The sequence below is a fragment of the Polypterus senegalus genome, chromosome 3, assembly GCF_016835505.1.
Source record: "Polypterus senegalus isolate Bchr_013 chromosome 3, ASM1683550v1, whole genome shotgun sequence".
Classification (NCBI taxonomy): Eukaryota; Metazoa; Chordata; class Cladistia; order Polypteriformes; family Polypteridae; genus Polypterus; species Polypterus senegalus.
This window is the reverse complement of record NC_053156.1, coordinates 246202416-246229340: the sequence shown is the minus strand read 5'-3', so window position 1 is coordinate 246229340 and position 26925 is coordinate 246202416. Positions and strand designations below refer to the sequence as shown.

General features: G+C 35.8%; 1 protein-coding gene across 1 annotated transcript in view; it reads left to right on the top strand.

Annotated features, from left to right (window-relative positions):
- LOC120526031 (lysophospholipid acyltransferase 2-like) overlaps nucleotides 1-26925 on the top strand; it is a 282728-nt gene that overhangs the window by 190027 nt on the left and 65776 nt on the right. Inside the window, exon 4 of the mRNA XM_039748870.1 lies at nucleotides 23679-23774. Within this exon, the coding sequence (XP_039604804.1) occupies nucleotides 23679-23774 (96 nt within the window). The remainder of the gene's footprint in view (nucleotides 1-23678; nucleotides 23775-26925) is intronic.

Here is a 26925-nt window from a genome sequence, read left to right as displayed (position 1 = left end):
AATGAACCAAAACAGAAGCCAGTGTAGAAGGAATCAAACTGAGCAAGGACAAGTAGATTCTCATCTATCATGCAGTGCCATCAGGGAGGCGACTGATTTGTCCCAACTTCATTCTGCCACAGTACAGTTACCCCAACACATGGCCAAGGGCACAGAGAACTGTTTATATAAAAAAAAAAAGGAAAGGAACAAAACAAGTTTTGAAACAGATGGTATGACCTCCACGTAACCCCAAACTCAACATTATCAAGACAATCTGGGACTACCTGGGGAGACAAACAGGTGAGAAAGCCAAAGTCTGCAGTGGAACTAGGTTTTCCTAGTTCTTTAAGATGCTTGAAACAGCTACCAGCTGATTTTCACTTAAAATGCATACAACATGCCTAAGAACTGATGCAGTTTTAAAGGCAAAGTGTCTCACCACACACTGATGAAATTTTGTTTTCTACTGTTTACTTCTATTTATAGTAAATTTTATATTTAGAAACATTTCATTTCCTTTTTTTCAAATGTGTCCTTGCATTACAGAATTGTTTTAAATGTGCCTATGACACTTTTGTCCAGTACTGTATATGGGTATGTCCTGTGATACATTGACACCCCATTCAGAATTTGTTTTTTGCTTCATATCTGATGTTGCCAAGATAGACCTTGACCACAAAAATCTTAAAAAGAATCGAGATGGCTGGAAATCATTTTGCCTTCCCTATTTGATTCAAGTTTGAAAATCTTTGAGGATCTCACAAAACTATGAATATAAGGTTTATTACTAAAGTCAAGTTATTGTTTCCTTAGTAGCTATATTACCCTTGTGGTATTCTTTGTCTATTTTTAGAAAGGATTACAATTAATAGTAATGCCATTATATTTTCAAATTAGAGCCTTTTCTGCATCATGTAACCAGCCATCACAGTGGGACAGTAGTGATTTAATTCTATGAGAATATCGTTGTGTAAAGCCAAAATGGGGAATTTATCAGGCTTAAAGTGCAAATAGACCTGTTGGCTTAAATGTCATGCAAGAATTCACTTAACATAATTTGCTTCATTATTTTGCAATTTGGAAGCATTGAACATTGCTCTGCTTTAAGGCTATCCTGAGCACTGGCAGAAATAACTTGTCAACTGTTTAATAAAGAATTTAGTTTACTTGGGAAGTTAAATGCAAAATGTTAGTTGTCTCAATGAGAACAGAATGAACATTTGTATTATACAGTAATTTCATTAGGATTCTGGCCCTCCAATTGGTCTGTCATTAATCTGATATTGAATAGATAGCCCAGGTCAATGTTTCTTTGGTGTTGTTTAAGCTATCTCATCATACATGTAAGTAATATTTGACAAAGTTCTGCAATCAATCTTTTTATCAAATTGCTTGGTAATTTACTGAATTTTGTATAATCACAAGGAAGGTTGAATTATGGTTAATAAGTAGAAAGTTGAAAAATGCTAGAACACTGTAAGTCATGTGGACAAACACCACAACTGAACATTACCAAGACAGAGTAGTTGATTCTGGACTTCTGGCATGCTTGAGATACCCTTAGAGTAGTCACAATAATGGGGGAGAAAGTAGAGCCGGATTAGGACTATATTATAAGTGGCTGTCAGTCCATCTCCATCCGAACTGACAGTTCTTTATGTATTCTTAAATCATTTGGGTGGTCAGCATAGAACTATATGTTATAATAAGGATAAGAGCCGGTATTTTTTTTAAGGAGGTTCAAAACCTTTCAATTGTGCATGAAACTGTGGGGGAAAGTTTTAACAGTCCATAGTTTCCAGTATACTGTTCTGCAGTGTGGTTTGCATGCGGAGCAACATCAGCTCATGGAATGCTATATGCCTGAATAAACTGAAGAGAAAGGTCTGTTGCATTATAGGAATGACCCTGTATCCTCAAGATTCAGTATCATAAAAGTGGATAATAGCAAAATTAGAGGTCATCATGAGTATTGCTACCCATTCTTTTCATGATGCATCATTCTGGATGGTTATTGTTACCCATTACCTCATCCCAGAATGATGTACTAAGATGCACTGCTTCGGCAGCTTTTTTGCCTAGTGTTGTGACCTAGATAATAGATCAACTGGCATTTAGACAATATTTCTTTAGTGACAATCTACATTAAATGTTCAGTGTGTATATTTTTGCAGATAGTTCTGCATATTGCTTTTGATTTATGCAACAATTTGCACCTTGTTTTTGCTTTTTTAACCTTAATATTTGATATACCTACTGGAGCAAGAGAATTTCCCCCAGTTCTCTGTCCGCCCACATGTCTGCCTGCTGAAAAATATTTACACTTTTTCTGTGTCTGTAAACACTTTTTATTGTAGATCAAACAGTGTATTTATACATTTATGTTTAAATAAACAAGACAGCAAAATTCCATTGATGTGAAGATTTTATTGTGTAGCTAACAATTGTTATTGCTTTACCCCACAGGGTACGCTGTATGCTTTAGCTTTACTGTGTTGAAATCTCTGTAACTGTGCCATGGCAAATTGTTTCTTATAAATTTAGCAGAGCTGTTTTTTTTTTTAAAAGTTGAGTACTGTATACTGTACTTACTATGTGTGAATGAAGAAGCATTCAAATGAAATAAGTAGCCCAATTTAATTTGTTCTTAATTGATTAAATCCCATATGAAGTTTAAATTTTACATGTTTATGATACAAGTCAATGATTGATTGCAGATTCACTTATTAATGTAAAAATAACTTGGGCCTGCAGTTATTGCTTTAATCAATCACTATGACATTCTCCTTCTTCCATTTTGATTTTGCATACTGTACTGCTTTGCCAGGTACGTTATATGAAAATTCTTGCTTTAGTAAAAATCATACTTCAGCTCTATGACCCCTAATTGCTTTTACAACATAATTTGTTATTTAAATTATTTCTGTAGTATGTCTTCCAAAGGAGTGTGACAGGCTTAATAATAAGAGACTTCCCTCTCCCCGGCCACTTCTTCTAGCTCTTCCGGGAATCCGAGAGCTTCCCAGGCCAGCCGAGAGACATAGTCCCTCCTGCGTGTCCTGGGTTTTCCTGGGGTCTCCTTCCGGTTAGACGTGCTCAGAACACCTCACATTAGGGAGGCGTCCAGGAGGCATCCTGATCAGATGCCTGAGCCACCTCATCAGACTCCTCTCGATAATAATAAATAAATAATAAAATGTTATAATAAAGAAGGCATCTTAGAAACATTTATGTTTTCCTGCTGCAGTATGCATTTGCTTAGGAGAAACATAAAATTTATTTTACCCATTACACTACACCTCACACAATACTGTGTGTGTTGGTGTGTATCTGTTATTCCTCATAGAAAAGAAAGAAAATATTCTTTCTAGGATGACACAAGAGCTTACACATTTTATTCATAGTACTTATCTGTATTATATTATTAAGGTAAAATGGGATGAACAGAGTAAAATAGTGTGTTTGTGTGAAAGAGTTCTGACAGAAAACATAAAATTGAAAGGGAGGAGAGAGCATAAACAATACATTTTGTGCAGCTCTCTGTGCAGAAATGGCATGGTGGGTTCATCAATGTTTTGTGTATTTTGTAATTTAATTCAATAAGGTGCTATTTGTTAAATATTTACTCATTCAGAAAATATGGTCATCCTGACCTATTTTGTGTTAATTTACATTAGGAGCATCTGGAATATTTCTTTTGTCTTCCTGGTATACCTGTATTTTAACTTTTCTGTCTTTATGTATGTATCTATAATATCTCCTTTTATAATATGGTAATCTCTGTTAATTAATTCATTTAGCTAATGGTCTGTCAAGATGTTTGAATATGATCTAGACCCACATTGAGGATTCTGAACTGGCACAAGTGTAATTACATTTGACATAGATTATTTAGTTAAATTAAAAATTTCCTGATTTTGGGAATTATGCTTCCTCCTCAGACAAACATTCTGGAAAAAATCTACATTGGAAGTAATAGTATGCAGTGAAAATTACTGACAGAAACATAGTGATATTAGTACTGCTCACAATGTCCAAAATATGATTTTCAGATGTGTGATGTTACAACTACAACAGGTGTTCATCACCTTAAGCTTCTATATATTGATCTCTGCTGTTCACTGCTAAAATAATGTTCTTGGATACTTCCTTCCACAAACAGTGGGTTAGTCAGAGCCATACATTTTGTAATTTTTAGTGCTGTTTTCATAAGAACAATATAAGAATTAAGTTTGAGTTTGTCACATTATTACTAGTGATGGGAGAAAAAGTTGATACAGCATAATGCGAGACAGATATCAGATTTGTATTTGAGCTTGCACAACACTGCATTGCTTCTAAAACTGCTTAGGTGACACCCTAAACCTCATGGTTTTCTCATTTGAGAACTGAATTAACTTGAACAATTGTAGTTTATTTGTCTAAGCAAAGCGATGAGAACCGCTAATTTTAGAAAGGCTGCAGAAATTGAGTTTTGGTTTTATTGTAGTTTTTAGAAGGTTGATTTGAAATGTGCCATTTGGAAGATTTGTCAGAAGAAAATCAAACACACCTACACACAGTTGTCACATTGATATTTTAATTTGGGTTATTCAAGTGTATATTACAGTTTGAATATTAAACTTTGACCTGAACATTTTGAATGTTCACGCTTTACCGCTGTGTTCCACTGTTGTATATTTCTTTTTCTTACTGAAAAAATGCTACTTGCAACTGCCAATCTCTAGAATTTCCTCCACCTGAATAGTCAGCCTGGTAAGAGCTAACCTTGCTATTGTTTCTATATTACTATGTGTTGACTAGTAGGTTAACCCTGACACTGTAGTTAGGATATAGCTGGTTGGATAATGGATGGATGGACTAGTAGTCTTCAACGTCCTTTCTGTGCCCTTCCTAGTCTGTAATTGTAGATTGTCAGGCAACATTGGCAACTGCTGCTTTGCCTGCCCTCTAGTGTCCTTAGAGAATATTGCATGTTTCTAACTAGACTACTTTGCATGTATTTGTGCTCAAATTGTTAAAATTCTGGATGTCTGCTCCTGCATTAGTAAAATAACTTTTATTGTTAGTGTCAATGCCTGCTAAACCCTTTGTTTGGCGGGGTCTGTACAACCCTGTCTTAGCCCAACAATTGCATAATTCTGTATCTCAGTATCTGACTTTTTTGTTGGAGTACTTGTCTCTGTCTCTGCAAGACAGCCTTATATTTATAGTGATGTCGAGTAATTCATCACTCACCTTTTTCCATTACAAACTCCCGTTCATCTTTCCCTTAACCTCTAATGCTACCATGAAATAAAATTGGTTTAAAATATTTTTAAAATGACTAACTGACCCAGTGACTACCAATTAGACCCAAGTTTACTTATATAGGTATCTGTAACAAAGACTAAGGTAAGTAGAATAGTTCTACCAAATAACAGCTAAATAATGACATAAAAATTCTTCCCACCAAACATTTTAAAAATGGATCAGTGATGGAGAAAATAATTTAATTTAAAAATACTAAGTTAATATTATTCTTAATAGTGGAGGGGTCACTTCATTATGTCATAGTGCTGTCTAGATTTAAATAACATCAGGTACACCCTTTAATGGTGAAGGTAGTAAATACAAGTACAGTAAATGCATTTATAGAAACTTATATTTGCAGAACATATTTCCATTACCATCATGTGTACATAGTCAGGAAATTAGAAGAGAAGTAGAAATGAATCACTTTTGTGCACAGGTCTGATGATTGCATTGCTTCTGGTCTTGGTGGAAAAACTTTCCATGTAGTAACTTTAGAGAAGCATGTGTACATTTCAGCCTGCCTAATGATTATCCCTGCTATTTGTGTGACAGTATGTAAATCCACTACTTCTACTTAATAAACAACTATCAGTAAACTCTTTTCAAATATTTAAATAAACGTTTTTTTGTTTGTAAATGTTTTGGTGATCCTCACATGCCATATTTTGATATTCAAAGCAGAATTATTTAAAAAGGAATAATCATTAATAATATGATCAAAACTATTTACTTTAATAGCTAAGGTATACAGTACTAAGCAGGTGCTAATATTATTTATTCACTGGAGCTCCTTATTCTTGAATATGCAAGATACAATTTCCCAAGAGTAAAACATCCTTGCTGTAAATCAGTTTTTAGTTTTCCTAGTGACTGATCTTTAAATTTTTTGATGATCATTGGAAACACCGTTTTATAGGAAACTTTTCTTTTAAGTACAAACTGGTAATTTGCATGAATAATATACATTTTGGGTTTAAATTTAATATTTCCCTGTAGAACATCCTATGAAATGGTAGGTTCTATCAGATTTTAGTGTAATGCTTTGATCTATAATCTTTTACCATTACAAACGTTTGGACAGTTTAGATCAAAAGCAATATATAATGAGTTGTGAGCTGCTTTAACTTTTTACATGCAGCACTGATGTTTACAGGCAGTGCAATTAAATAGCCTATGCTATGAATTGAATGTTTTAAGAATTGTACAGAAAAAGATAAGTGAAAAGAAATAATACTGTGAACTAGTATTACAATGTCTACCTCTTCTAAGTTGTGTCTGTGTGGTCCCATTTATTGAGCTGGATAAGTGTTAAAACTTACCAAAACATGGCATTGCTCCTGGCTTTTGTTGTACTCAGGGGTGGAACCGGGCTGGTACTCTGTACCTGCATTTCCCTGTTTCTGCTTTGCTGAGCATAGTGGCACATCATGATCTGACCTCCTAGGGAAAACCTCATTTCTCCACAGTATTATCTGTTTACACCACCAATGTCTCCTGTCACCCATCCCGTTGTTATATATATATATATATATATATATATATATATATATATATATATATATATATATATATATGTATATATATATATATATATATATATATATATATATACAGTATATATATATACAAGTATGTATATATATATTGTAACAAATTCAGCAGAAGACAACAAACAGGTTTGGGGTTTTCCGGCCCCTTATATTGTCGACACTCCAGAATTTCAAAAGTAAACAGTTTGGTCAAACATAAACAATTCATGCGCGACGCCATACTAGGCGTCGCAGCCATTTTTATATGGGAGGAGCCGGAAGTGCAGGAATGCTGGGAAGAAGTGATGGATGATGGGAGACAATGACGTCATCAAAGATGGCAGAAGTAGACGTACTTAGGTCTTATGGCGGAGTGTCTTTGGGTCTGGAAAACAAAGAAACAAGGTTAGTACCCGCCATTCCCGCGTAACATCCTTCGATGTGTTTTACGATCCGTCCAGCGATCTCCTACTACAAGATGCGTGACAATATATATATATATATATATATATATATATATATATATACACACAGTGATCCCTCGCTATGTCGCACTTCGACTTTCGCGGCTTCACTCCATCGCAGATTTTAAATGTAAGCATATCTAAATATACATCACGGATTTTTCGCGGATTTCTGCGGACAATTTAATATATAATATATAAAAATATCCATACAAACATATGGTTTCTACTTAGCGGATTTTCATCTATCGCGGGGGTTCTGGAACAAAACCTCCATCGAGGAGAGGGATTACTGTATGTATATATATATATATATATATATATATATATATATATATATATATATATATATATATATATATATATATATGCAATGTATAACTGCCCGTGAGTGAATATTGTTTCAGTTTCTCTAATAAATAATCTGACTTTTTCTAATGTTTGTCCCTGTGATTTATTGATTGTCATAGCAAAAGCTATTCTCACAGTAAATTGTAAACATTTTAATACAAATGGCATATCACGATCTCCTTTGGTGTGTAAGGTTATTCGTGGAATATATACATTACCTTTCTTTTTGCCTGTTAAAATTTGCATTGCTTCTTCATGATTATAAATATAAACCTGACCGAATTGTGTATATTTTGAAATTCAATTTATTGTTGCTTTAACTGTTCCGGGACTACAGATTCTCACAGTGTATAGTCTGTTGTGTAAATCCACGTTTTGCGCATTGAATAATGTGAATGCGAAAAGACTTTGTTGTCCACTCTTTGCCTTTTATTTCTGACCTCAATTTGTCCTGCTCTTTTTTCAATTACACCTGGTTCTGATGATTAATCACCGTTTATTTTGCGGTAATGCGATCTTTTCTATCTTTTCTTTGATACTGTAGGGACTGACATGATAAAGTGTCACAAAAGTTTTACTTGAACAATCGCTGAATTTGTAACCCCAAACACAACCTTCTAGCACCTTCTCCAACCCCTCTTCCCCCGCGTCTCGCACCCCCCTTACTGCATCAATCAGTACCCTGCTATCAGTCTTCCGTGATGTACTCCGCCTTCCCTCAATCGGACCGAACTGTCACTTAAAACCAAAAAGGCTGCAACCTGGCTGGGATGCCGCAATACTTTAGAATTTTACTGGTTTCATAATCTCTTATCTGCCTTTTTTTCTCTCCAACACCTTTGGGTCTCTATTCTCCGCATTGTCCTTATACACTTTATATGTGTTGAGAGCATAGGATCTGTGTGAACTACATCCTTTTACATGACTGACTGGTTTTTTGATGGATTTGCGCTTATATAATATCTTTTGTAAGTAGGGCATGTCTGGCAAGAATCTCGTGTTTCACGTCCTTGCGAGACAGCCCTGGCACAGTCTCTTGGTACCAAGTCTCATGCGTCATTCTGGACTCCATTAGCAACCGCTCATTCGACACAAAGTCAAAAAAACAGAAAGCACCAGCACTCTAAAGACGTGGACCCTTGTCCTTTTGCATTTTTATCAGGAGTGCCACACACCTCTTTCCAGCAACCTCATGACCACCCATGCTCTCCCAATCGGTCACCATAGACATTAATATCACTGCCAAGGTAAGTACAGTAAACCTCTCCACAAGGTCGACACTCTCCCCGCAGACAGGCACACTGCTGATGGCTGTGCCCAAGAGGTCATTAAATGCCTGGATCTTGGTTTTTATCCAGGACACTCGCAAGCCCAGACACTCAAACTCCTCACTCAGTCTCTAGAGACCCCCCGATCAGAGCTTCCATTGACTCTGCAAACATCACAGCATTGTCGGCAAAGTCAAAATCAGTGAATCTCTCTTCACCAACAGATGCCCCATAGCCAATGGACCCCATGATTCTTCCCAACATCCAGTCCATGCAAGTATTGAACAGAGCTTAGGAACAAGAACACACCTGTGACAACCCTAGAATCAACTGGGAAAAACGGAGAGGTCCTGCCTACACTCTGTACTGCACTCAAGAATAGTGTACAGATCAGCCATGATATCCAGCAACTATGAGGGGATCCCGCAAAATCTCATGATATCCCACAGGGCAGCTCGATCAACTGAGTGGAATGCTTTACGAAAATCGACAAAAGTTGAAAAGAAACTCTGCCGATATTCGCATTTACACCTTAGAAGTCTACCATCAACTGCATCCTGGCACACAGACTAAACTGCACAGAAAATCACGTCTCACTCATAGGAGCTTTTAGCTTTAGTTTGCTGACTTGTGAAATAGCATATTAATTATTCAAAAAAGTACATTTTCACAGCATAAGTCAATATATAGGGCCACAGGGAAAAATAAGAAAGCACTTTGGAAGTTGAGGTGTTAGGAAAAAACTATTTCAAGATAGTCAGTTTTCTGTTATCCTCTTGCTGTCACTATGTCATGAGACTTTACTTCAACTTTTGCTTACTCCTGCTGAAAGTTTTAATGAGTAGAAATGGAGGAGAGATATTTTTATTAGTGACAATATTAAATTGTTTTATAATTTCTTGAAACTTCTTGGATTATGGTTCTTATGATTTTTTTTTTTCAAGCTGCAGATTTGTTTTGTTTTCAAAATGTTATTTTCTTTTCAGTACCTGCAGTCTGAACTGGATATGCAATTTGGCAGTTCCTTTAGTTATTTTCACGCTTATTGGACACAGTAATGTTTCATTTTTTTTATGGTTGTTTTTGTATTTGTAATTTCTTTGATCCTAAAACTTTCCATAGAACATAATTTGAAAATATTGTAAAACGTAGGTACATTTTATAACAGTTACAGAACATTTTTTGCAAAGTACTTTGCTACACCCAACTGAAAGTCCATACCCATCATTCATGTGCTAGAGTTATAAATGCGAGACCAGACAATTAATACAGTTAACATGAGGTTAGTGATTAATTATGATTGTTGTGTTTCTCCATAGCCCCAGGGACTTTGTGGAAACATCAGTAATGTTGACTGTAGGCTTTAGCCTCCCACGACCCTGAATTGAATTAAGTGAGCCTGTAAATGTATGTATGTGCTATAGCTAAAAAATAGATAAAGGTCATTTCCATGCTGAAAAGAAGATTAGAAATGCAGCATTTTGGCTATATACTCATCAATTGAAATATTATTTGTCTCTCTTTTCTTGTTTTTCAGTTAGAAAATAAACTTTATTTTTTCCTATTGTAGCTGCACACTGCAGAGGCCCTTAACTAACTGTATTTACTAGAACTGGTCTAAAGTAGACACAGGTAAAAATAAACGGCCCTTAGAGAGAATATTTTTAGAAAAGTTTCTTATGTTACTTATTTAACAGTGTGTGATAAATCACAAATTAGTAATGCTACACTGGAAGGGAAGGCGACCCAAGGCAGAGAATGAGTAGCAGAAAGTAAAGGCAAGAGGATAAGGCACGCGTCATGAGAGCCCTATAGTGAATTTTAATGTATTGTTATTATAATCATGGTTATTACCCATCTATATTTTATTTTAAAAATGTGTTTTTGAGACATATCATGTGTTGCGTGTTAACTACAACATACAGTACATGCCATTTAATATGATCCAGTTATTTGGAATTATTTATAACATAGAATTCATTATATTCTTCTCTTTTTGCTCAGATCATGCTTTTTTTTTAGACTTACATAACAATGTTTTACCTTAACAATATAGTTAATTTAAAAAGCTAGTTATTGCACAAGCCTGTCATATTCAGTATCTATTTTTCTAAAAGAAAATATAACTAGGGAGTTCTTACATTTAATTAGATGTTAGATGCCAATGCCGAGTTTAACCTTATTTCTTAACCATGGCCAGATGGTAGCAACTGTCGCCTTCAGGGAAATAGTTTTGCTTCAGTGGCCACAGCGTTCTGGCAGTTACATGTCAACAATAGTTCATTCAGCTTTATTAATGACTTGCAATCTTGTTGCTGTCTCCTGCTGATGATCATTAAGCCTTGTATAATGAATTTCATCGAGGAGAACACAAAAGCTAGTGTTCATAGTATATGGTTAAGAAAGGCAGACCTATCAAAATAAAGCTAATTGAACTTTTTATCATGAACATTAAATTAATTTACAATATAAAGTTAATTTCCTATATACTGTCAATAGCAGCTAATTTAAAAATTTGTATAGATTTATTTTTAAAGTAAAACTTAGCATAATGTCACAAGAGAGGGTGCCCAGGTGGTGTCTCTTCACACTTTTAAAAGGGAAGTACAAGCATCAAAGATGGTAAGTAATTCCTTAATAATTCCTTACATTTATATAACACTTTTCTTGCAACTCAAAGCACTTTAAAATAATGCATACAAATGAGGGAAATATGAAAAAGGACCAATGGAAGAGAAGACCAAAAAAAAATTAAGTGTTGCTTTGGGCCTTTTTTATAGGAATTTGAACCCATTTCTGTCAGTAAAGCAGTCCCTTTTCACATCCCATCGCTTTCTTTTGTTGTTTCAGGCCAACTTCTCCATTACGCCAGTACGCATTTGTCCATTTTCTAGACTGAAGTCTGACCCTACCAAAAGACATAGTTAAATGCTATTCTGGGGTTACTTTTTGTCAAATTACCAGATGTTCTAGACCTTGGTCTTGATTTGACAAGCTGACTCCTAGCAAAGACATTGTCATGCCACCTGATTGTACTATCATCTCATGGTCTTCCATGCCCTCACTTTCTAAGGAGAGAGTCAGTCATCTATTAGACTTTGTTTTGCTTAAAAGAAAGCTTTGCTTTGTTGACATCCAGGGTTTTTATTGTGTCCAGCTCAGTTCATTATGGCAAGACTGTCTATAATATGATAGAGGTGTCTTTTATGAAAAGTAGGATCATTTTCAAAACATCCATTTGAAAGACATCAGTTTACACTAGTCAACATTCAGATAAATAGTATAATCCATATCCCACCCAGGGAAGCATGGTAGCACAGTGTAGCGCTACCTTGCAGTATGGACACTCCCTGTGTGGAGTCTGCATGTTCTTCCTCTGTTTCCTCCAGGTGCTCTGGTTTCCTCCCACAGTCCAAAGACATGCAGGTTAGATGGATTGGCAATCCTAAATTGACCTTAATGTGCAGTTGGGTGTGTGTGTGCTCACCCTGTGATGGAGTTGCCCCCTGTCCAGGGCTTGGTCTTGCCTTGCGACATATACAGTACAATACAATTTATTTTTGTATAGCCCAAAATCACACAAGAAGTGCTGCAATGGGCTTTAACAGGCCCTGCCTCTTGACAGCCCCCAAGCCTTCACTCTCTAAGAAGACAAGGAAAAACTCCTAAAAAAAACCGTTGTAAGGAAAAAATGGAAGAAACCTTGGGAAAGGCAGTTCAAAGAGAGACCCTTTTCCAGGTAGGTTGGGCGTGCAGTGGGTGTCAAAAAGAAGGGGATTAATACAATACAATGCACAGAACAGAACAAATCCTCTATACAGTATAAAAATAAAAATTTTACAAGTACGGAGTAGAATTTAACAGTAGATGATATCCCATAATATGATTTGGATTTGTTTTGAGTCCTGGAGACCTCGTCCATCAAGCTGCCTCCCCCATTTGGCCATTTCACAGCTGAAATAGCGCTGGGCCAGCCAATCCGATGAAAGGACCCCTCAACCCTCCGATTCCTGCGATCCTCCATTAGGGATGACTTTACCTTAAGCAGGCAAAACAACTTGGCAGGTGGGCCGTGGCACCAAGTGCCACATTTGGGTACTGAGAAACAGAATAGGTGAGGGTTAGTATCCAGTTCTAACTATCATGATACTTATGTTTTAGTGCTAATGACTAACAGCAGAGATGCAGTCTGTACAGTTAATCAGCAGCTCTAGTCAGGATATGCTAAACTGAAGTAGTGAGTCTTCAGCCGGGATTTTAAAGCTGAGACTGAAGGGGCATCTCTTATAGTAGCAGGCAGACCATTCCACAGTTAAGGGGCCCTGTAACTACATAGATAGACAGATAGATACTTTATTATTCCCAAGTTGAAATTCACATAATCCTGCAGCAGTATACTGATACAAAAAAACAATATTAAATTATAGAGTAATAAAAATGCATGTAAAAACAGACAATAACTTTGAATAATGTTAGCGTTAACCCCCCCCAGGGTGGAAATGAAGAGTCGCATAGTGTGGGGGAGGAACAATCTCCTCAGTCTGTCAGTGGAGCAGGACAGTGACAGCAGTCTGTCACTGAAGCTACTCCTCTGCCTGGAGATGACACTGTTCAGTGGATGCAGTGGATTCTCCATGATTGACAGGAGCTTGCTTAGCGCCTGTTGCTCTGCCACAGATGTTAAACTGTCCAGCTTTATTCCTACAATAGAGCCTGTCTTCCTAACAAATTTGTCTGGGTGTGAGGCGTCCTTCATCTTTATGCAGCCTCCCCAGCACACCAACGGGTGGAAGTGGGCACTCGCCACAACCGTCTGGTAGAACATCTGCAGCATCTTATTGCAGATGTTGAAGGACTCCAACCTTCTAAGGAAGTATAGTGGGCTCTGACCTTTCTTACACATCAGTTTTGGCAGTCCAGTCCAATTTATCATCCAGCTGCACACCCAAGTATTTATAGGTTTGCACCCTCTGCACACAGTCTCGTCTGATGATCACGGGGTCCACGAGGGGCCTGGGCCTCCTAAAATCCACCACCAGTTCCTTGGTCTTGCTGGTGTTAAGGTGTAAGTGGTTTGAGTCACACCATTTAACATAGTCTTTGATTAGCTTCCTATACTCCTCCTCCTGCCCACTCCTAATGCAGCCCACAACAGCAGTGTCATCAACGAACCTTTGCACGTGGCAGGGCTCCGAGTCATATTGGAAGTCTGATGTACAGTATATAGGCTGAACAGGACCTAAAAGGAACTAAAAGCTCAACCTCCCACTGTTATTTTATTAATCTTGGCAACATAAGCAGACCAGCATCTTGAGATCTTAATGTGCGCTCTGGTTTTTAAGTCATGATAAGTTCAGACAAGTAAGCCATTTAATGCTTTATATGTTAAAAGGAGGATTTTGAAATCTGTCCTAAACTTAACCAGGAGCCAGTGTAAGGATTTAAGAACTGGAGTTATATGTTCGTATTTTCTTGTTCTTGTAATAATTCTTGCAGCAGCATTTTGGATTATGAAAATTATTATATGTATAAAGAACAGTTTGAACATTCAGTGAACACCACATTGCAGTAGTCAGTCCTACTAGAAATAAATGCATGAATTAATTTCTCAGAGTCCTGTTTATTTAGAAAGCGCCTTAATTTCCCAACATTTTTAAGATGGAAGAAACATGATTTGGGCAACTTTGTAATATGCGCTTAAAATGACATGCTAGAGTCAAAGATAACTCCTAGATTGCGGGCTGATTCAGTAAAATTAATGGTGATTCCAACTGAGTTAAATGATAGAATATTGTTGTGATCAGCGTCATTCCCTCCAACAATTAGCATCTCTTTTATCAGTGTTTAAAGACAAGTAGTTCTCATCCATCCACTCCTTTAATTCACTGACACAACTAATTAAAGACAACATTGGAGAAGCTTCATTTGATCTAAATGAAAGGTATAACTGGGTGTCATCTGCATACGAGTGAAAATTAACATTATGTTTCCTAATGATAGATCCCAATGGAAGCATTTCAAGTGAAAACAGTTAAGGTCCCAGTACTGAGCCCTGCGGGACACCATATCTCACTTCTGTGTATAATGATGGAATACTGTCAGCACATTTCTGTACATATTGGAATCGATTTGATAAACAAGAACTAAACCAAGCGAGCACAGTGCCTGTAAGCCCAACATCATTTTCTAGCCTGTGCAGTAAAATAGAATGGTCAATGGTGTCAAATGCTGCACTTAAGTCTAACAACATATGCTAGCAGGGATGGGCTCCAGCACCTCCAATGACCTTGTTCAGGACTGAACGGATTGGAAAATGACAAAGTGACATGAAAAATCCCCTACACTCAATCTTTATCGATTTAAAGGTCCTAAAATAATTTATTACATTAAACGTATTTGTCAAACCTCTTATCGTTAAATAATACGACAAGAGGTGAAAGTTATATAATCTCCTGTCCTTAATGTACAGGAAATGGTGGGTACAAAGGAATCCTGGCTACATTTAGAAACACACATAAAATGTTACCTCATCAGTCTATTGGCCCCACTAACCTAACTTGACAGTCATTATGCCCTTGGCAAATAGTCTACCTTAATGACATGTCTTTCTGCAGCTTGTTTCTAATCCTCAGTGGTTGAAAAGGATAACAACCTATGAGGCCTGAAAAGTTCCTTGGTTCTTCTCCCTGTTTTTTCCTGTGCTCAAAGCCTTTACGTACCAAGAAGGATTAGGAAGAAGAAGAGAAAGAAACCATGACAATTTATGTTTAAGGAAAAAACATACTGTATAACTTGAATAAGCATTTTTCTGTAGCAGTTTGTGAATGTTTTTATTATTGTTGTTATTGTGGTAATAAGGATGGATAGCATTTAGTATGGATAAGTTACATTTGGCTCTTTTTTATTTGTGTTTTTAATAGACTTACACACCCTTTTTAATTGTGATTAATACTACCCTAACCAATGTCAGTAACAGGACATTAGAAATGTATCTTTTTATTTTTTTTTCTTCTTCAATGTGTAATAAAGGGACATAATCCTGAATTTAAATTATACATACAATATTAGTTTATTTATTTATTTTTCATATTATTTTAGAATTTGGGGAAAGTGATATTAAAATGAATTTTAATTTTCTCACACATATACATTATGTATTCCTTAAGAACTCATTACTACATAACATCTTCCCCGCAAATCATTTTTTAATTAAAGTTGCAACAGTTTCACTGAAAGATACTAGATCCTTGAGTATTGTTTCCCTCAATCCCTGTTTAGATGAGCAAATAATGTATGTAGCTTTAAAAGAGATGGACAATGATAAAGTAAACCGGTAAAGAATATGATCTGGTTGCTACGCAGCTTGACAGATTTGGAACCAATGGCTTCCTAATACTTATTTTCATGAGGTAATTCTATACATTATTGTGAAAATTATTAGTTTTCATTTTTTGAGTAGTTGCCATTTAATATTTTGTTAAATATTAATTGACTTAGGAACAATTTTGAACATATTCAGAAAATGCAAAAACCTTCACAGGAGATTTTCATATAACTAGTGAAACACATGGACCCGCAGTCCTAAAATAAAATGCAAATAAAAATCATGATAAAGATAAAGATCTGTTCATACCTCATATGTTTTCAAAGTAGTTTCTTGTTTCTGTTCCTGTAGAAGTTATAATGTATTTTATAAGTTTTGGTGACTTCTGTAGAGCAAGCTGAACTTGGAATTGCAGGGACCCTATAAATAATTTAATAAGTAATTGTATTATTGAGAAAATAAAAAATACCTGAAAAATACAAACATGAAATAATAAATAAAATGTTACTTCTTGCTTGTCTGTGTGCTTCAGTGTGTTTTCTCCTTATTGTTTCTCATTCATCATCACTTGAGTGCCTTCTGCAGTTTGTTTGACACTCAGAAGATGTTGCCACTCTTCTTCTTCTACTTCTTCCTTTCATTATGATGAACAGCACTTTATATTATGATCACTTTGTCGTAAAGGCACAATCACAGACAATTTTGCAGTCCTTTATTATTATTTATTTTATAAGCACATTGATATTAAATGGTGGAGTTAGGAGCCTTTCAAGTTAGAGGAAGTTGTTTGCACACATAAGTACTTCCACTTGATCATGTATTTTGAACATGTAACTTACAATTTTCTCGGTTTTCAGCATGCATTTCTGTGTCTTTGTCATTAATGTATTCTGCATGTGATGCTCATCAGATGTCACTGCTCTTCTTCTTCTTCCTTTTATGGTGTTCTTCATCACATAATCATCTTCTGTGATTTGCTTGATACCTAGCAAATATTCCTACTCTTCTTTAACTTTCTGCCTTTATGATCATTTTACAGTAATAAACACATGACCACAGGTCACTTTGTTGAGCTTGCTGCTACCTAAAATGTTTTGAATTTCTGGTTGTAAAGCTTTTGATTAAGTCTAAGACTAAGATCAAGGCTCCAGCCCCAGTAGTTTGTGCATGATTACCTAACATATGGATAATCCTTAGCATTTTATATACTAAAGTAAATAAAAAAGAATTTCACTCCCTCTGTCTAAAGAAAACTCACTACGGCATGTTGTTCCACACTGGCACAATTCTGCAGTGGAGTGTCCATATTCATGTGACCTTGGTTTCAAAAAGGCTAATGGCAGAGCAGTGCTCTGTGTATGTTCAGAATGCCCATAAACCAACGTGAGCATGTTGCAGTTACTGCAAAATTTTCAAATTGTCTTTACTTTTTCCATTTACCCTTGCATATAGATTTTTGTTTCAGTATATACTCTATAAGCATTCAGATATCTGTAATGTCAAAATGAATCAAATTTAAAAAGAAATGGTTGACTCGGTTTTCTCTGACACCCTTAAAAGGACTCAATTGAAAGCTCATGCCTTTTTGAGGTTGAATGGAGCCCATCTTATGTACACATGTCTCTGAAAATCCCCACAATTCATTAGTATGCCAGATGTACTGTACCATTGAAACATCACATCAGGACTTTGGTGTCAATGTGTAAGGTTTTTCATCATTAGCAAGCAATATAAGGATATACATTTACTTTTCCTTCAGTATACATAAAATATATACATGCACAAGGCAAGAAAAGAGCTGAGCAAATTACATTTGACATATATAGAAAAAATAGTGTGTTGCTCAAAGATTATATTTCATACTTAGCAGTTCAAAGGTTGCACATTGGCTACAGAATGCTCTAAACACCCAGATACCTAATGACTTCCATAAATTAAATGCTGAATAGATAAAAAGTAGATTTACAGTCATATGAAAAAGTTTGGGAACCTCTCTTAATTCTTTGGATTTTTGTTTATCATTGGCTGAGCTTTCAAAGTAGCAACTTTCTCTTAATATATGACATGTCTTTTGGAAACAGTAGTATTTCAGCAGTGACATTGTTAATTGGATTAACAGAAAATATGCAATATGCATCATAACAAAATTAGACAGGTGCATAAATTTGGGTACCCCAACAGAGATATTATATCAATACTTAGCTGAGCCTCCTTTTGCAAATATAACAGCCTCTAGATGCCTCCTATAGCCTTTGATGAGTGCCTGGATTCTGGATGGAGGTATTTTTAACCATTCTTCCATACAAAATCACTCCAGTTCAGTTAAATTTGATGGCTGCCGAGCATGGACAGCCTGCTTCAAATCATCCCATGGATTTTCAATGATATTCAAGTCAAGGGACTGTGACGGCCATTCCAGAACATTGTAGTTCTCCCTCTGCATGAATGCCTTTGTAGATTTCGAACTGTGTTTTGGGTCATTGTCTTGTTGGAATATCCAGTCCCTGCATAACTTCAACTTTGTGACTGATGCTTGAACATTATCCTGAAGAATTTGTTGATATTGGGTTGAATTCATCCGACCCTCGACTTTAACAAGGGCCCCAGTCCCTGAACTAGCCAAAGCCCCACAACATGATGGAACCTCCACCAAATTTGACAGTAGATAGCAGGAGTTGTTCTTGGAATGCAGTGTTCTTCTTCCGCCATGCAAAGTGCTTTTTTTGTTATGACCAAATAACTCAATTTTTGTCATATCAGTCCAAAGCACTTTGTTCCAAAATTAATCTGGCTTGTCTAAATGAGCATTTGCATGCAACAAGCGACTTTGTTTGTGGTGTGAGTGCAGAAAGGGCTTCTTTCTCATCACCCTGCCATACAGATGTTCTTTGTACAAATTGCGCTGAATTGTAGAACGATGTACAGATACACCATCTGCAGCAAAATGTTCTTGCAGGTCTTTGGAGGTGATCTGTTGGTTGTCTGTAACCATTCTCACAATTCTGCGCCGTTGCCGCTCCTGTATTTTTTTTTGCCTTCCAGACCTGGGTTTAACAGCAACTGTGCCTGTATCCTTCCATTTCCTGATTCCATTCCTTACAGTTGAAACTGACAGTTTAAACCTCTGAGATAGTTTTTTGTAGCTTTCCCCTAAACCATGATACTGAACAATCATTGTTTTTAGATCTTTTGAGAGTTGCTTTGAGGATCCCATGCTGTGACTCTTCAGAGGAGAGTCAACAACTTCAGAGGAGAGGGAAGCACAACTTGCAGTTGACCACCTTAAATACCTTTTCTCATGATTGGACACACCTGTCCATAAAGTTCAAGGCTTAAAGAGCTAATCCAACCAATTTGGTGTTGCAAGTAATCATTATTGAGCAGTTACATGCATTCAAATCAGCAAAATTACAAGGGGCCCCAAATTTTTGCACAGCCAGTTTTTCACATTTGATTTAATTTCTTACAACTAAATACTGCTTCTAATACCAACAATCTTTGTTCGGAAAACACCCCAGTACTCAGATGTTCCTAGGAAATGAAAGACATACCACTGTTATCTTTTTGGTTGAAAGTAGAATAAATTAATATTCAGGCTGTGAGGGGTTCCCACACTTTTTCATATGACTGTATGTGATTATCATGCATGGGAGCAGCTGATAAGATCTCAGCTTTTAAGTATGTCCTACATTGGAGCAAATTTTGAATAGGTGCTTGTTATGACTTCTGGGACATCATATGTTATGACTTCTCATATTGTGTTTATTTATTTTTTATTTTATTGATTTTATTAAAATCAAATAACATTCCATACAAATAAATCAAGTTTTACAAAAATAGGTTAGAAACAAATCAACCCCCACCCCTGAGAAAGAGCTAGGCATGCAGAGTAAACCTTTAGCTAGTAAAAATAAGTAAATAAATACATTTATAAATTAATAAAGATAAATGGAGTAAAACAGGGAAGTGAATCTGCTTCCTCAGTTCTTTAAATGCTGATTCTAATATGTCATTAATTAGATCCTGCCAGGTTGTGAAAAAGTTTTGTACAGATCCTGATTTTTTCAAGTTTCAAATAGTATATAATATCAGTTACCCACTGACTTAGAATAGGAGAGTTGGGATTCTTCCAGTTGAGCAAGATAAGTCTACGTGCCAATAGTGTAGTAAAGGCAATCACAGTTTGTTTGTCCTTCTCCAAAGCCCATCTGAAAGGCTTTTAAAGATTTTGGTCAAAGAAGATATTAATTTGTTTATTAATTGAATTAATGACATAACGACGGACTTGCCCACACCTGCCCATGAAATAGCCTTTGAGTCAATTGTCCAATTACTGTTAAACCCCTGAAATGATGGGATTGTGTTAAAAAAAATGCTTTAGTTGCCTCACATTTTTATGCAATCGTTTTGTTCACCCCACTGAATTAAAGCTGAAAGTCTGCACTTCAGCAGCTTCAGTTGTTTCATTTAAAATTTGTTGCGGTAATGTACAGAATCAAAATTAGAAAAAAGTTGTCTGTAGAAATATTTGTGGACCTAACTGTATATTACAGAAATGCTGTCTGAGTCTTCAAGACTAATCAGTATTTTTCTGAAATAGAGGTAGATGGGAGGTGAGGAAAACTGGGCAGGTTCTGTTTAACAAAGTTTCTAATTTGAAGGTAGTGAAAGAAATGTGTTTCTGGAAAGTTAAACTTGGAGTGTAATTGTTCGTAGAATGTAAAGACGTTGTATATGTATAGATCTCTAAGTTATTTAATCCTGAATGTTTTCTATACATTAAAAACTGTGTACATTTGGGAAGGTGGAAAAAGGTAGTTCTTGTGAAGAGGTGCCACAGATAAAAGCTTCTGAATCTTAAAATACTTCCTACATTAGTTCCATATTCTGAGTGAGTGAAGGACAATTGTGTTGTTAGTATATTGGTGATAGCTTGCATTTATTGGGGTACAAAGCAAGGAATATAAAGAAGTACTGCAGGATTTTATTTCTGTTACAGACCAAGCCTGTATATGTTCATCTACTTGTGTCAATGTCCAGGTTTTTATATGTTGTATATTTGTTGCCCAGTAATAAAATTGAAAGTTAGACAGAGCCATGCCACCTTCCGCCTTTGGTCTTTGTAGGGTCGACCTTTGGATACGTGGATGTTTTGAATTCCAAATAAATGAGGTTATGGTTGAATCTAATTTCTTAAAAAATTATTTATTGATGTACAAGTATATTGGAATGTTTTGAAATAAAAAGAGAAGGTTAGGAAGGATATTCATCTTAACAATGTTAACCAGCTAAAGTGAGATGAAGTGTTTACCATCTGTGCAAGTCTTGCTTAATTTTTTCCATACAGACGGCAAAATTTTGTTGATTTTTGTTGATAAAGAGCTTTTTGTTTACTTGTGATGTTTACCCCTGATTTGCGATAATAAAAGGGAACTTCTCAGATTTTTTGCAATATTTTTTGCACAATTTTGATAATTATTATTTAGGGATATCTCCTTTCTTTTCTTGTTTTTATGGCTCAATTGTATTTTTATTTTCTGTCTCTACGTCATTGCTATTTAGGGACTCTTTTCTTGGCGGCAGCCTTGTTGTTTATGGTTGCTGCACATATATCTAGTCACTAGATATTGAAGTGATGAGCTACATCATTACTTCACTTCTATTTAAGGAGGTGGAATGAATGGGCCTATATCCAAGCTTTTGCCTAAAACTAAAACAGCAATAACTAATCCATGTTAAACTTTATAATATTTAATGAAAAGAAACTTAGTTATTGATAGGATTTATGGCTTCAGTATTTTTATCTCTTGATTAACTCTTTGATTTTGTTAATAGTCTTGCTCTATCTTTTTTGGCACAACACATGCTAGTTTTTTTGGCAATGCAATTCTGTTTTCCCCTTCTTCTGTCACTTTTGGACTAGGTTTTGGCATCAATTAATGCTTTGATTATTACATGTCACACCCCATGATGAAAGAATAAGAGAAGAAATGGAGCACACCAGCCCATCATTTTATATTGCACAAATAGGTTGAGGAGCAAATATTAGCACCCAAAATGGTATTTTATGAAATTTTAGCTTTAGTATCTGAATTTAAAGTCCTTTCAATTAATTAAAACTTATAATAATAATAATAAGTGTACTATTACAAAATTTAAGAAGGTAGGCTAAAGTAAAGAGGAACATAACAGATGTATAATGGAGGGCATTTGGTTTTGTTCTGGTGAGTCTGGACATTTATTAGTAAAATGTCCCAAATGACATAATAAATAGAAGACCGCCAGGATAAAACCCAAGCAGACAAGAGGAGTACATGCAGGGAGCACCCAGGATTCAATGCAAAATGTTCTACAGTACGATTGTGACTCCCTTCTGGCAGGATGCCCAGGAATTAAAAAGATAGTCAAATTAATTAGGTAATACTTTTGGTGACCTACTAAGAATAAAGAAATAAGATTATGTAAATTATTGTCAAATTTACTGTAAGTTCACAAATTTCTGTATCAGTTCTACTTGATTTTTACAATCTATTCCTCTATCTCACAGAAGTTGTGAGAAAGAAGTTAAACTGAGAATTGCAATGACCAAAGATATGTTCAACTAAAGAAAACTCCTCCTCACACAGACTGAGTAGAAAACTGAAACAACAAATTCACAAAGCACTAGTGTGGTGTATTTTCTCTAAGAAAGCAGAGATTTGATCATTAAGGAAAACATGTTTGAAGTATTGTGAAGCACTGGTGGAAGGCAGTATACAGTCCTTGACCAAGACAAGTAGGACCATCTTGCTTCTTTAAAACATTCAGCAGGGGAGTTGATTTTAAGATTTGGCCTTTGTAGGCTGTTGATGATTCACAAATACAAGGCCACTGGTTGCCATTAGAAGGAGCTCTAGTCCATTGCCACTGTAGCCAAAGAAAGGGTCATCACTGGCCCAAAAACAGGCAAATGCTTTTGTGGTTCTAGAAAATTAGGCAACAGAGAGAACCACCCTACCTAATAGACAAGAATTTAAAATCCTGTGGTCGCTAAGGACAGTAGGTGAATTGGAGTTTTATTTTACCTTGTCTAATTAGTTATATACTTTTTACTATTTCTCTTTGTGTTTTATTTGGAAAAATGAATGTATTCATTTTGAAGAAATCCGAATGTGTCTGTATTTTTATGGGTGTGGAGAGATTCAGAGGGTGCTCTGTTCTGTTACAAGGTAAATAATGAATTTTCCATTTCAGTGTAATCAATTATGTTTAAAAAATAATGCTGAAAAAGTGAAGGAATTAATTATCATTTTAAAATATGTCTAGAGCTATTACTATGTATTGAATTCATTTTTAATTTTTCGCATTATTATTAGATGATTCCAAATGTGTTACTACAGATAAAAGAAATAAATAATCTTCTCTGAGATAATCATTTCTAACTGCCAGATAACCAACTACACTAATGTCTGTGTTTTCATTTCAGGTACTGTTTTATAGTTGCTCTGGGATACCTCAGTCTTTGCCAGATCTCCCGTGTCTATATTTTTGATTATGGACTCTATTCAGCTGATTTCTCTGGGTAAGTAGAGTTCAGCAGTTGACTGCTCATTAATTTAAAAAGACCCTGGTTGTAACAGCTTCTGTGCAAGGCTTTTACTGCTCTGTAATGACATTGGAATATGGGGATGTTGACTCACAAACACTTCCCATTTCATTCTTGTTGTTCTTTCTTGCAGTTACCAGTTCAGGGAAATTTTGAATTACAACTCCAATTTTTCAATAGCAAGCAATCTTTGAAATGAACCAAAAATAGTTAAAGCTTATAGTATTTAAAATTCATGATATACCTGGATATAACTGGGAAATAAACCATTATTAGAATATAGTTCCTTAAAAATAAGCTAAATCATGTGTGTTAGAAACATAATAGTTAAGTCAATTTTTCATTTTTTTTACCAAGCACAATTAACATTGTAAAGAGTTAAAAGCATTAATTGAAAGTCATTTATTTATTGTCAGTGGGTAGCTCTTAATTAATCTTTCTCCTTCTTTCCATTTTTGCTTTAGTTGGTTTATTCTCCCTCTTTATATTAAAACAACAGAAATCTGAACTAGTTGCAGAAAGCCACCTTTGAACGTGAATACAGGGCACAAAAGTAGCAATGAGTGGGATACCAGTTTCTCTTGATAACTTCACTTTATAACCACACTTGCTATGTGGTCAATTTACAGTCTCTGGCATGTTGTTTGAATAAAGGAAGGAAATCCAAGAGAACATAGAAAATATACAAAGTCCATGATTAAGACATCATAGCCAGAAATCAAACCAGGGTGCTCTTAAATTGCAGTGTTAGCTGCTGTACTGTTTTCCATGCCATCGATAAATTTTCTCAAATCATATACACTGTGTGCACAATTATTAGGCAAGTGAGTATTTTGACCATATCATCATTTTTAATGCGTATATTCCAACTCCAAGCTGTATTAACTTGAATGCTTATTGGATTTAAACACGTCAGGTGATGTGTATTTGTGTAATGAGGGAGGGTGTGGCCTAAGGAGATCAACACCCTATATCAAGGTGTGCAGAATTATTAGGCAGCTAGTTTTCCTCAGGCAAAATGGGCCAAAAAAGAGATTTAACTGACTCTGAAAAGTCAAAAATTGTAAAAAGTCTTTCAGAGGGATGCAGCACTTTTGGAATTGCTAAGATATTGGTGTGTGATCACAGAACATTTTGTTGCAAATAGTCAACAGGGTCGCAAGAAACGTGTTGCGAACAAAAGACGCAAATTAGCTGCCAAAGATTTGAGAAGAATCAAACGTGAAGCTACCAGGAACCCATTATCCTCCAGTACTTTCATATTCCAGAGCTGCAACCTACCTGGAGTGCCCAGAAGTACAAGGTGTTCAGTGCTCAAAGACATGGCCAAGGTAAGGAGGGCTGAAACCCAACCACCACTGAACAAGAAACATAAGTTGAAACGTCAAAACTGGGCCAAGAAATATCTGAAGACAGATTTTTTTCAAAGGTTTTATGGACCGATGAGATGAGAGTGACTCTTGATGGACCAGATGGATGGACCTGTGGATCATTAATGGGCACAGAGCTCCACTCCAACGTGGAGGTGGGGTACTGGTATGAGCTGGTATTTTTAAAGATGAGCTAGTTGGACCTTTTTGCATTGAAGATTAACTCAAAATCAACTCCCAGACCTACTGCCAGTTTTTCGAAGACACTTTCTTCAAATAGTGGTACAGGAAAAAGACCATGATTTTTATGCAGGCCAATGCTCCATCACTTGCATCGAAGTTCTCCACTGCGTGGCCAGCCAGTAAAGGCCTTAAAGATGAAGGAATAATGACATGGCCCCCCTTCCTCATCTGACCTAAACCCTATCGAGAACTTGTGGGCACTTCTTAAACGCTAGATTTACGGGGGAGAAAAACAATACACCTCTCTGAAGAGTGTCTGGGAGGCTGTAGTCACTGCTCCACAAAAAGCTGATCGTCAACAGATCAAGAAACTGACAGACTTCATGAATGGAAAGGCTTATGACTGTTATTGGAAAGAAGGGTGGCTATATTGGTCATTGATTGATTGATTGATTTTTTTTTAAATGTCAGAGATGTTTATTTGTAAATTTTGAGGTGTTTGTTTATTATTCTCACTATAACAGATGAAAATAAACAAGTGAGATGGGAAAATTTTCATTTTTCCTTTAGTTGCATAATAAATCTGCACACTAATAGTTGCCTAATAATTGTGCGCACATATGTATTCCCCTGATGATGTTCACACTCACATTTCCGTTGTGAAACATTCAGGTTTCAGGTTTATTCACATTTTGGATTGACTGATAGCACTGTGTTTGTTCCATATTAAAATTAATCCTCAAAAATACAACTTGCCTAATAATTGTGCACACAGTGTAGTGACAAATGCACACATTTTAAGTTGTCTCTTATAAAAAAAGAATTATCACTTTTTAGCCAAGTTATTTTAAAGCAGTTGATAGAAAAAAAACTTAGTATTGTAAAACTTATTTTCCTTTTATCAGTGACAGACATTGCCTTTCCATGTAATCCAGTGGTAACATTCTTTTCTTTCCTTTTATTATATTGAAGAAGCTGTTTGTACACATCAATCTGAAGTGTGCTGTTTCTGCAGACAGGATTTTCATTGGGAGATATGTTCAATTATCTGGGTCATTGAGCTTCAAGTATGAAAGAGAATCTAAATCTCCACTTTACATTCTAATTTTTATTTTTTTGCACATCACATTCACTATGGAAGTCTTTTTTTTTTTTTTTTGATGCATCAGCTACTAACTAAAAGTAACACTCCCTCTTGTGGTGTACAGTCAACAAGACAGAAAAATATACATGGCTTAGTAGTTAGTGTGTTACTGTTCTTAATATTTCTAATACAACCTGTGAAAAGATAGCCTATATTTATATTACCATGATGCGAAATTTATTTGTTGTTCAAAACCGATGAAGGCATTCAAGAAAATAACAGTTTTCAAATATCATAACTTTAAGCTACATTTCAAATTGTCCTACATTATATTTCTCTCCAACTAGAACAGTAGGTTAGCTTCAAACTGTAGTAAGAAATTGTATCACCCAGAAGTTATGTATACAAAACCATGTAATGCATTTATTGCACCCTAATTATGTGAATTCACCACATGGATTAGCTCTCCTGAGCCAGGTGAACTGCCTTT